This window comes from Cervus canadensis, chromosome 4 (assembly GCF_019320065.1).
Source record: "Cervus canadensis isolate Bull #8, Minnesota chromosome 4, ASM1932006v1, whole genome shotgun sequence".
Taxonomy (NCBI): Eukaryota; Metazoa; Chordata; class Mammalia; order Artiodactyla; family Cervidae; genus Cervus; species Cervus canadensis.
In genome coordinates, this window is record NC_057389.1 from 99,983,178 (window position 1) to 99,995,219 (window position 12,042).

Here is a 12,042-nt window from a genome sequence, read left to right on the forward strand (position 1 = left end):
TGTTTAATAGTTAATTTATGTCTGACTCTTTTGCAGTCTCATGGACTATAGCCTGCCAGGCTCCTCTATCCACGGGATTTCCTAGACAAGAATACTGGAGTGGGTTGCTATTCCTTCTCCAGGGGATCTTCCTGACCCAGGTATCAAACTCTCATCTACTGCATTGGCAGGTGGATTCTTTAGCACTGAGCCACCTGAGAAGGCCAAGACACAGTATTCAACATAAATTTTTCAAATGTATGAAAGAATTTTGCATTTAAACTGTGTAATAAGATTACCTGTAGGTGGAAAACCTGACTATGGGAATTTCTATTCACTATTGTCATAGCTTCCCTGGTGGCTCAGACCATAAAGAATCTGCCTGCAATGCAGGAGACCTGGGTTCAATTCCTGAGTCAGGAAGATCCCCTGGAGAAGGGAATGGCAACCCACTCCAGTATTCTTGCCTGGAGAATCCCATGGATGGAGGAGACTGGTGGGCTGCAGTCCATGGGGTCACAAAGATTCAGATATGACTGAGCTGAAATGAACTGAAATGAACAGATAACACTTATGATGTCACAGAAGGCCATTTAAAATGACTGAATATAATTTACAGCATTTCACTATGTTAAGGTCTATATGTGTAAAAATTAATCATCTTTCTTTCTGTCCTAGTAGTGATCACTACCACATGGTACCCGGCAACAATACACAAATTTCAGAATTTATTCTTCTGGGATTTTCAAAGGAACCAGAATTGCAGCCCCTCATATTTGGCCTTTTCCTATCCATGTACCTGATCACTGTGTTTGGAAACCTGCTCATCATCCTGGCCATCATCTCAGATTCCCACCTCCACACACCCATGTACTTCTTCCTCTCCAACCTGTCCTTTGTAGACATCTGTTTCATCTCCACCACTGTCCCAAAGATGCTGCTGAATATAATAACTCAAACCAAAGTCATTACCTATGAAGACTGCCTCACCCAGATGTATTTTTTCCTACTTTTTGTACAGTTGGACAACTTCCTTCTGACTGTGATGTCCTATGACCGCCTCATAGCCATCTGCCACCCCCTTCACTACACAGTCATCATGAACCCTGTTCTTTGTGGACTGCTGGTACTGATATCATGGCTAATAGGTGCCTTGAATTCCTTGTTACAAAGCTTGCTGGCATTACGACTATCTTTTTGTACCATCTTGGAAATCCCCCACTTTTTCTGTGAATTCAAAGAGGTGATCCAACTTGCCTGTTCTAACACCTTTCTTAATAATGTGATGATGTATTCTGCAGTTGGACTGTTTGGTGGTGGTCCATTCACTGGGATATGTTACTCTTACTCTAAGATAGTTTCCTCCATACATGGAATCTCATCAGCCCAGGGAAAGTATAAAGCATTTTCCACCTGTGCATCTCACCTCTCAGTTGTCTCCTTGTTTTATTGTACAGGCTTAGGAGTGTACCTTAGCTCTGCTGCTACCCATAGCTCACACTCAAGTGCAACAGCCTCAGTGATGTACACTGTGGTCACACCCATGCTGAACCCCTTCATCTACAGCCTGAGAAATAAAGACATAAAGAGATCTCTAAGAAGATTCTTCGGGATGGCAACTATAAAAGGGCCAATTGTCCTGGGGCTGAGGAAGTGTCAGTTATTACAGCACTCAAAGCATTAGAGGCAGAAATTGTGATTCTTGATCAGATTTCAGAAAGAGCTCTTATTCCTTGTATTTGTTTCCTGGTCTTTCTATTTCTTTGATTTCAACTTCTCCATATAATTTAAGTAAGTCACGTGATTAAGCTTTCTATTCTGTCTGGTATATGGATATTTTCCTTACTACTCTAAGTTTATTATTTTTTTTTTCTGAAATTGGATGAGAAATATTTGAAAATTTCCATTTATTTCATGGGAAATTTTTTTTCCTCATTTTTTATCTTTAAATGAGAGCTATCTTCCCAAGTTTGTTTTTTTTTTTTTTTTAATTTTCCATAAAGAATTGTCTTGGGTTGTATCACTCACATAGAAAGACCACACTTAACAGCTAAATTAACCTATATAATTCTGTTGCAGAGTGAAATCTGAAACCAGTTTGTTATTTTGAGTCTCTCATTTTTTGTCTACATCATAACCTTATTTCCATGATATCTTGATAATATCAACTTTATTCATACTACTGAGTTTTATAACTGCTCTTCTGGGGTTATATGCTGCTTGTTCAACCTGTGTCCCTAGTATCTACCATAGTCACCTATTAAAAATCATCATCAAATGTGTATCTCCCAGTAAAATCTATACTGAAATGCAAATATGAATAAATAAACTGACCTAATATGGTCTTTGTGCTCCAAAATTGCTTCTAATGGTGACTGTAGCAATGAAATTAAAAGACTCTTGCTCCTTGGAAGAAAAGCTATGAAAATTCTAGACAGGATATCACAAAACAGAGACATTACTTTGCCAACAAAGGTCCATATAGTCAAAGCTATGGTTTTTTCAGTAGTCATATATGGATGTGAGAGTTGAACCATAAAGAAAGCCAAGCACTAAAGAACTGATGCATTCAAACTGTGGTGTTGAATAGGACTCTTGAGAGTCCCTTAACAGCAAGGAGATCAAACCAGTCAATCCTAAAGGAAACCAACCCTGAATATTCACTGGAAGGATTGATGCTGAAGCTGAAGCTCTAATATTTTGGTTACCTGATGTGATGAGCAGATTCAATGGAAAAGATCCTGATTCTGGGAAAGACTGAAGGCAGGAGAAGGGGAGGACAGGATGAGATGGTTGGATGGCATCACCAACTCAACGGACATGAGCTTGAGCAAACTCCAGTATATGATGAAGGACAGGGAAGCCTGGCCTGCAGCGGTCCATGGGGTCACAGAGTCAGACATAACATCAACTGAACAACAGCAACAATATGGTCCTATTGTCAGAGATAACCTTAAATATGTCACAGCAAATTTTCAACCTTACATGTAAAAATTTTCTATCTATACATCTACTCATTGAAAAATGGAAAATTGGTGTCCAAGAGAGAGGGAGTCTATATATTGGAGTTAGTGATTGGTTGGTGTGTTTTATAATTGTTTTCCTGGATCACTCAATTTTGACTTTAACATTTCCTGTCCTGATTACGCTTATGACTCCTCTGTTGCTCTGAACGAAGGATCTTCACTTTTCTAAATTTCATCATAACCCCTAAAGATCCAGAAGCAGTGAATGAATAATATCAAGCTGAACCATTTCATATGTCCTTCCTCCTCAGGAATCTTCAGTCTTCATGATCAAAAGATGACTCACAAGCAAGCTTAAGTTTCTACCCAGTCATGTGATTCCAGATCACCATTTACTTTGGCACAACGTGCACATCCTTCCAGCCACTCCAAGTTTGTTAGAACAGAACTTAAAATTCCTCATTAAGGAGAAACCAATGAACCAACTGATAATCTAGTTATCTGAGACAAGTTTAAATAATAATCATGAGTATTGTCTCCAAATCAAAATGTATGCCAAAAATAAAAAGCAGTAGATTGTTATACATGCTCTCATTACTGTTTACTTTGTTGTTTCAGTTAGCTATTGCTGCATAACAAGCTATCCTAAATCATATAGTTTATCATAATGTCTTTCTTATCAAGTGAAATTAGGTAGCTGGAGGTGCTCTGATCACTATCCTGATTCTCATAAGTCCACATAGCTGAGTTCAACATTGTGTATGATCCTATCATCCCAATGTACTCACTCCATACCTGTGTGCTCACCTCACATCAATAAATCCAAGAATAGTAGACTTTCAACAAATCCCCAAGGGATGAGCCACACTATTTATATCTATATTATATACTGGTGTGTCCCACATGTATCATCTTGATTCTTTTCATATATGAGATTTCTCAGCCCAACTACAAATCACCAGCTTCTGGAGTTCTTTACCCAGGAGCTTTATTTGATAATCAGCTTTGCCTGGTATGCCAACTTGCATGACTATCTAGTAGTTGCAGTGAAATAATACCCCCTGCAATGTAGTTCTTCTCATATAGCAAGTCCATACCTGACCTCTAGAAATTGATTAATATTTCTTGCAAACACATAAAATATTACATTTTTTTGCTGCTTCTGTTAGTCTTTTCCAGGCAAGTTGTTTTTCACACCTGCATTCAAGACTCTCATTGAGGTTGTCTGTCTTTCTTTATGTTTCAAATTAGTTTCTCTGACATCATGCCTCCCCTGAGGTGGAACAGGTCAATGCCATGTGCAACATTTTGCCCTGAGATTTCTCCCACAAAAAAAGTGAGAGCATATGAGTGAGAGTCCAGCTTCCCCAGCTGTGCAGAAGACCCAGTGACTACATGCCCATCCAGAAAATTGACATAAACTTCATGACAAGGGAGTGGGGAGAGATTAGAAGAACAGCAACCAGGACTCTTGAAGGTCATCATAGATAAGCAGATTCTAACAACTGCATCATGAATTCTATCAGGAAATGTTCTAAAACTGTTGACAGTTGTAGGTATCTAAGAATGTGCTAAAAAACTGAGCTGTACATTTAAAATTGGTGAATTGTATGGTATGTGAATCATATCTTAATACAGCTATTTTTAAAAGTTCAAAAATCTTTAAAGAAGGAAAAAGGAAACTATAGTCCAATATATTGGATGAATATACATGAAAAAAATTCTAAACAAGATAGTGGTAAACCAAGTTCTATGGAGCGTTAAATGGATCATAACCCAGAATCACATGGGGTTAATCTCTGAGACACAAGTAAGGTTCAACAAAAGCAAATCAGTCAATGTAATACACCATGTGAATGGAACTGAAGGTAAACATCATATGTTAATGACCATAGATGCAGAAAAATCATCTGACAAAATTCAACATTCTTTCGTGATAAAAATTCTACCAGAGTGACTATAGAAGGAATGAACCTCAACAGTAAAATGACCATATTTGAAAAGTCCATATATGCCATTATATTGACTGGTAAAACATTGAAAATATCTTCTTTAAGATCAGACACAAGACAAGAGGGCCCACTCTTCCCACTTCTAGTCAGCATAGGCCTGAAAGTTCTAGCTAGAGTAGCTAGGAAAGAAAAATACAGGCATCCTGATAGGAAAGAAAGACATCAATCTGTCTGTTTGGAGATGAAAAGTCTCGATATCTATCTATCTATCTATGAAAACCTAAAGGCTGCATCAAAAAACATTAGAACACATAAACAGATTCAGTAAATTTGCAGGATAGAAAATTAGCATGTAAAAATCAATTATGTCTACATACATTTAGAATGAACAATCAAGAAAAGAAAACTCTCAATTATAATAGCATCATAAAGGGTGTAAAAATACTCAGAAATCAATTTAACCAAGAGGTCAAATTCCTACACATTAAACCATTTTAAGACTTTCATGAAAGAAGTGGAAGTAGGCACAAATAGATGGAGCAATGTCGTATGTTCTTGGATCAGACCAATTAATATGTATACATGGTAGAAAACAAATTAAATAATTACTTTTCCTATCTTAGTGCCTCAGGGACATCACATTTTCTAAATCTAAAGCACATTTTTGTTTATGCAATGAGAAAATCTCTATCAGCTAAAAAGTCTGAATATCCCCAAATTGAATTTAAATTTCCTCATCTACTTAAGATGAGATTACAACACAGTATGTCTTTCCCCAGGGGAAGCTAAATGAATAAATTCAGAAATGTAATCTCAGTTTCTTGAACAAAGTTTTATTGGCTAAATGTCTATGGTGTTGGTGGTGGTTTAGTCTCTAAGACGTGTCTGACTTTTTGTGACCCTATGAATTGTAGGCTTCTCTGTCGATTGGATTCTCCAGACAAGACTACTGGGATGGGTTGCCATTTCTTTCTCCACCTGATTTTTCTGGACCAGGGACTGAACTGGTGTCTTCTACATTGTAGGTAGATTATCGACTGAACCACCTGGGAAGCTGAATAATACCTGTAAGTTCAGTTCAGTTCAGTTCAGTTCAGTCACTCAGTCGTGTCCGACTGCGACCCCATGAATCTCAGCACAACAGGCCTCCCTATCCATCACAAACTTCTGGAGTTCACTCAAACACATGTCCATTGAGTCGGTGATGCCATCCAGCCATCTCATCCTCTGTCATCCCCTTCTCCTCCTGCCCCCAATCCCTGCCAGAAGTGGCCAAAGTATTGGAGTTTCAGCTTCAGCATCAGTCCTTCCAATGAACACCCAGGACTGATCTTTAGGATGGACTGGTTGGATCTCCTTACAGTCCAAGGGACTCTCAAGAGTCTTCTCCAACACCACAGTTCAAAAGCATCAATTCTTCGGCGCTCAGCTTTCTTCACAGTCCAACTCTCATATCCACACATGACCACTGGAAAAACCATAGCCTTGACCAGACAAACCTTTGTTGGCAAAGTAATGTCTCTGCTTTTTAATATGTTATCTATTTTGGTCATAACTTTCCTTTCAAGGAGTAAGCGTCTTTTAATTTCATGGCTGCAATCACCATCTGCAGTGATTTTGGAGCCCCCAAAAATAAAGTCTGACACTGTTTCCACTGGTTCCCCATCTATTTGCCATGAAGTGATGGGACCTGATGCCATGATCTTAGTTTTCTGAATGTTGAGTTTTAAGCCAATTTTTTCACTCTCCTCTTTCACTTTCCTCAAGAGGCTTTTTAGTTCCTCTTCACTTTCTGCCATGAGGGTGGTGTCATCTGCATATCTGAGGTTATTGATATTTCTCCCTGCAATCTTGATTCCAGCTTGTGCTTCCTCCAGCCCAGCGTTTCTCATGATGTACTCTGCATATAAGTTAAACAAGCAGGGTGACAATATACACCCTTGACGTACTCCTTTCCCTGTTTAGAACCAGTCTGTTGTTCCATGTCCAGTTCTAACTGTTGCTTCCTGACCTGCATATAGGTTTCTCAAGAGGCAGGTCAGATGTTCTGGTATGCCCATCTCTTTCAGAATTTTCCACAGTTTATTGTGATCCACACAGTCAAAGGATTTGGCATAGTCAATAAAGCAGAAATATACATTTTTCTGGAACTCTCTTGCTTTTTCAATGATCCAGCAAATGTTGGCAATTTGATCTCTGGTTCCTCTGCCTTTTCTAAAACCAGCTTGAACATCTGAAACTTCACAGTTCACGTATTGCTGAAGCCTGGCTTGGAGAATTTTGAGCATGACTTTACTAGCGTGTGAGATGAGTGCAATTGTGCGGTAGTTTGAGCATTCTTTGGGATTGCCTTTCTTCCAGGATTGGGATGAAAACTGACCTTTTCCAGTCCTGTGGCCACTGCTGAGTTTTCCAAATTTGCTGGCATATTGTGTGCAGCACTTTCACAGCATCATCTTTCAGGATTTGAAATAGCTCAACTGGGATTCCATCACCTCTACTAGTTTTGTTCATAAATATTTATAGACAATTTCTAATGCAAATGTAAAACTATCACACTAATGATTTAAATAAACACATTTATGCTCCTACAATTCTGGAGATCAAAGACGGAAATGAGTCTCATTGGGTAAAATAAAAATGATTGTGGCACTGGATTTCTTCTGGAAGCTATCAGGAAAAACATATCTACTTTCCTATTCTGAGTAAATATTATGGAGGAAAAAAAAATCCAAATATATACCTTACAATTAACAAACATTTCAATATGCAGGGCTAAATGGCAATTCTTAACTTGTGATATAATTATGAAATTCCAAATGATTTTGGACAACGTGGCATGAAAATGAGGTGTGTAGAGCCCAAGGTTTATATCAAAGGAATGAAGTTCTCATCCTTGTCCTTGTTAAAGGGAAGAGCAATTTTCTCTAGACACCAGGGGCTGTGTCTCTACTACAAAATACGTTATAGACTCAAGGAACCTAATCTATGCAAGTATGAAATGCAGTCTTAAATTTGTAGAAAATCTTAAATCAGGTTTGGGATGAGGTGTTTGGGATGAGGGAAGAACTATGGTAATAAGCTGTGGATTCTCTTAACTCTAACCTGGTCTCTTGGAAACCCAGAATCTCCAGGACATTCCCTTTTGTGTTCAGACTAGTGTCCCACTGGGAAGCCATGTGCTTAGGGTTTGGAGTAACAAGACAGAAATGTGCTGATGAGCAGACAAGGGGAGCTATAAATATCTCCTCTGCTGCATCCCTCAGCCGGTACAGCCTTGGACTGCATGAGGCATGGTAGTTGCTCTTGGAGTCCTAAGTCTGGCTGGGAGACTCTTGCCACCCTTGTTTCTGCTGTCTTTTGAGGAGCCAGAGCTTCAGTCTCCATCATTAACCATCCAGGAGGAGTTTGAAGTTCCCCCCAGTGACCTTCCTCTCAGAGTTCCCAACCAGGTGAGTTGGCGAGTCCAGAGGTACTACAGAAAAGGATCAGAGAAAATCATTCTTGAGGTCACCTGATAACCACTTGCTGAGCCCAATGCTAAGAGATTGTTAGTTGTTTGCTTTTCTGATTAACTAACTAATGTATTTATTTATCATGCTGAAAAGGGACATGAGCATGAACCTTCACAGGGGTGACTATTGACTATTAAGTGAAGGTAACCCATCAGAGTCAAGAATGGCTGGCATACAGTGCTTCTAGTAAAAGCAAGACTTATCTAAGGGGTTTTGCAGAAAAAGGAAGTAAATAAAAAGCATTTGGTATGGAGGTAGTCCAGTGAATTGTGGGTATTTCTTTTTTCTTTTTTAAGATGGGTTACATTTGAAACATTTCCATATTTGTAGGAAAGATCCAGACCAATGTATTGCTTGCAAATATTACTTTGTAATAAAAGTTCATGATAGATTAATGTCACATTATCTCTTTTACACTCTGGATATTCAGGTTAAAAAAATATCTTTGAGAATTAAAAAGCAGCATGCTAAATAGCTTTATTTTGCAATTATTTTCCTGTGAAGCTGAATACTATCTATGGGCTACTTTTTCATTTGTATTCTCTATTACAAACAGTCTATACAAAATCTTTACAGTTGTGTAGGAAGCATTGAAGAATTTTTACTCTTGTTTTTGATTACATTGTTCCAAACAAGGGACTGGAGTTTTTCTATCAAACCTCTGTTTAAGACTGAGTTCTTTTATGAATGTACAGGTGTATATGTATGGGATTGTGAGTGTTTATTCATAGTGTGTGGCTGAATATATCACTCTATTCTGTTTTCTCCATATTTTTCCTTACTGAAAAATTGAGCTGTCACTTTAGTATTCTTGAAGATCTTTGATAGAAACAAAAATGAAAGTGAATATTCTTCTGTATGTGTGTAAACGTGCTCAGTCACTAGGCCATGTCTGACCCTTTATGACCCTATGAACTGTAACCCTCAAGGCTCCTCTATCTATGGATTATCCTGACAAGAACAATGAAGTGGGTTGCCATGCCCTCCTCCAGGAAATCTTCCCAAACAAGTGATCAAATCCTCATCTCCCGTGTCTCTTGCATTGCATAAACTTATATGAATCAGTATATTTTTATATAGGATGAAAATAAAACTTAGGCATTGCACTGCTTCTTCCATGAGTTTAAAAGACCTTCCCTTATATCCTTACATTTACAAGTCTTTGGAAATTTAGTCTATAGCCAGAGACCCATGATATTACTGTTAAATTTTTATTATATTATTTTGCTGTATAAGTTAGTTTTGGATTCTCATTCAATTTTGCTTCATATGGTTGATTAGAAACCACTAATTCTAGTTTAATTGAATTCTTACTGATACTCTCTATATTATAAATTCTTTGTTCTTTTTAAACTTTTTTCCTATAGATGTATATATCTATATATAATATATACATTTGCATATATATTTCATATACTTTTATTCAAACAAATGAATAGAATTATGTGTGTATCATACACACTCTTTATATTTTAGTGCACTTGTTTCTCCCTTGTGTCCACTGTCCCGTTTTACTCAATACCTCATGGACTTGCCTCCAGTCCACTAGTGTTTTGCTTCTTCTCTATTTCAATGTCTGCCTAATATTCGATACAGTGGCTGTGCTACTCACATTTTGAAAACTCCTGGATGTTTCACTTCTGGACACTCTTCCACACTTTCTTTCATCATTTTCCCCTTTGCACATTCATCTTGCAGCATCAGCTTCCTATTTACTGCTTAAATACCTGCATCAAGCAGCTTTCTCTGTGCCCTGTTATCCACAGGACTGAACATGGAGACTCATCACCACTGACAACCATTCTTTTGCAAATAGGAAGGTGAGGCAAATCTTTTTGCATATGTTGTCAACCACCTCAGGAAGATAAATACCACTTTTTCCACTATTTGGGTGAACATGTAAAAATATAGAATGATTACTGCTAAGTCACTTCAGTTGTGTCCAACTCTGTGCGACCCCATAGACAGCAGCTCACCAGGCTCTGCTGTCCCTGGGATTCTCCAGGCAAGAACACTGGAGTGGGTTGCCATTTTCTTCTCCAATGCATAAAAGTGAAAAGTGAAAGTGAAGTCGCTCAGTCATGTCCGACTCTTCGTGACCTCATGGACTGCAGCCTACCAGGCTCCTCCGTCCATGGGATTTTCCAGGCAAGCGTACTGGAGTGGGGTGCCATTGCCTTCTCCAACAGAATGATTAAGTTGCCTCTTATAGATTAAATATTTAAATAGATACTATGTGGTAGATCCAAGATTTGATGCAAGGTTTCCCAATTTCAAAAGCCTGTGTTTAATAAAAAATTTTTTTTTCAGGTGACTTGAACAGAAATTTATTGCCTTGTGTTTCTGAATGCTGGAAGGTGATCTAGGAAGGTGATCTCTGTGAGCACTGTGAGGAAGTGTCTTTTATCATTTCCCTTTAAAATCCTCCCATTATTTTTGTATATTGTACATTTCCATTTGTAAGTTTTGGGTTTATTCTCTTTGCTGATTTTTCTAGTAGGATGTTGAATTGATAGGATAATTTGCTATCATAAAGATATAACTTTTTTTTTTCAATTTGGAGATATATATATATATTCCCTGGTGGCTCAGACAGTAAAGAATCTGCCCCCAATGCAGGAGACCCAGGTTAGGACCCTGGATTAGGAAGATCCTCCCCTGGAGAAGGGAATGTCTACCCTTTCCAGTATTTTTGCCTGGAGAATCCCATGGACAGAGGAGCCTGGCAGGTTACAGTCCATAGGGTCGCACAGTGTCAGACATGATTGAGAGACTTATATATATATACACACACACATAGGTATATATAGACATTTGCCATATTAGTTATTCTGAGCATCAAGCAGACACACAGAGAGCAGGGAACAATACACTGGATGATGGACTCCCCATGTCTTGAAGTTTTAGTAATAGCACAGAAATCACTTTATTTTTCAGCATCCTCTGACACAAGCCTTCATCACCCTCCCTCTTACATTCCCCTGAACACTGGCTTACTTTTTAGCTTGAATATCTAGAAAAAGATCTCCAGTATCATTGCAGGTTCTTTTGCCTACAGGACATGTTCATGACATGATAAACTCCTGTCCCCTGTTGTGTCTTCCTTAAATTCTGTTTTCAAACATCATCCAGTTAGCAGATTAACTGAACTCTCAACGAAAAATATATGCCATCCACTCACTTTTATACCTCCATCTTTTCTTTATTCATAGCACCTAACACCACCCAGCATGGTATATATTTACTTACAGTCTTTCTCTGTGATTGGACTATAGGGATTTTTGAAGGGCAAAGTCCAAGACAAAAATTCATAGAGAAGTCATAGAGACCCATTTAACAGGATGAATTCCATAGCAAATATATATGTTGGCAACCTACTCCAGTGTTCTTGCCTGAAAAGCTCCATGGACAGAGGACCCTGGTGGGCTCCAGCCCACGGGAATCACAAAAAGTGGAACACAACTGAACCAATTAGTATGCATGTACACACACACACACATACATGTAGCTTAACTTCAAAACATTAATTGTAAAATTCTACCTATTTTAGTAATACCCATTTGTATGAAAATTAGTCATTTTTTTTTTCTTTCCTAGTTGTCACATCAATCTTATGGACCTAGTAATAAT

General features: G+C 38.2%; 1 protein-coding gene across 1 annotated transcript; it reads left to right on the plus strand.

Moving 5' to 3' along the window:
• Positions 1 to 772: 772 nt before the first annotated feature.
• LOC122440980 (olfactory receptor 7A10-like) lies at positions 773 to 1,663 on the plus strand. The gene is made up of 2 exons (XM_043467621.1): positions 773 to 1,127; positions 1,413 to 1,663. Exons 1-2 carry the CDS (start codon positions 773 to 775, stop codon positions 1,661 to 1,663), a joined length of 606 nt encoding a protein of 201 aa, XP_043323556.1.
• Positions 1,664 to 12,042: the final 10,379 nt, after the last annotated feature.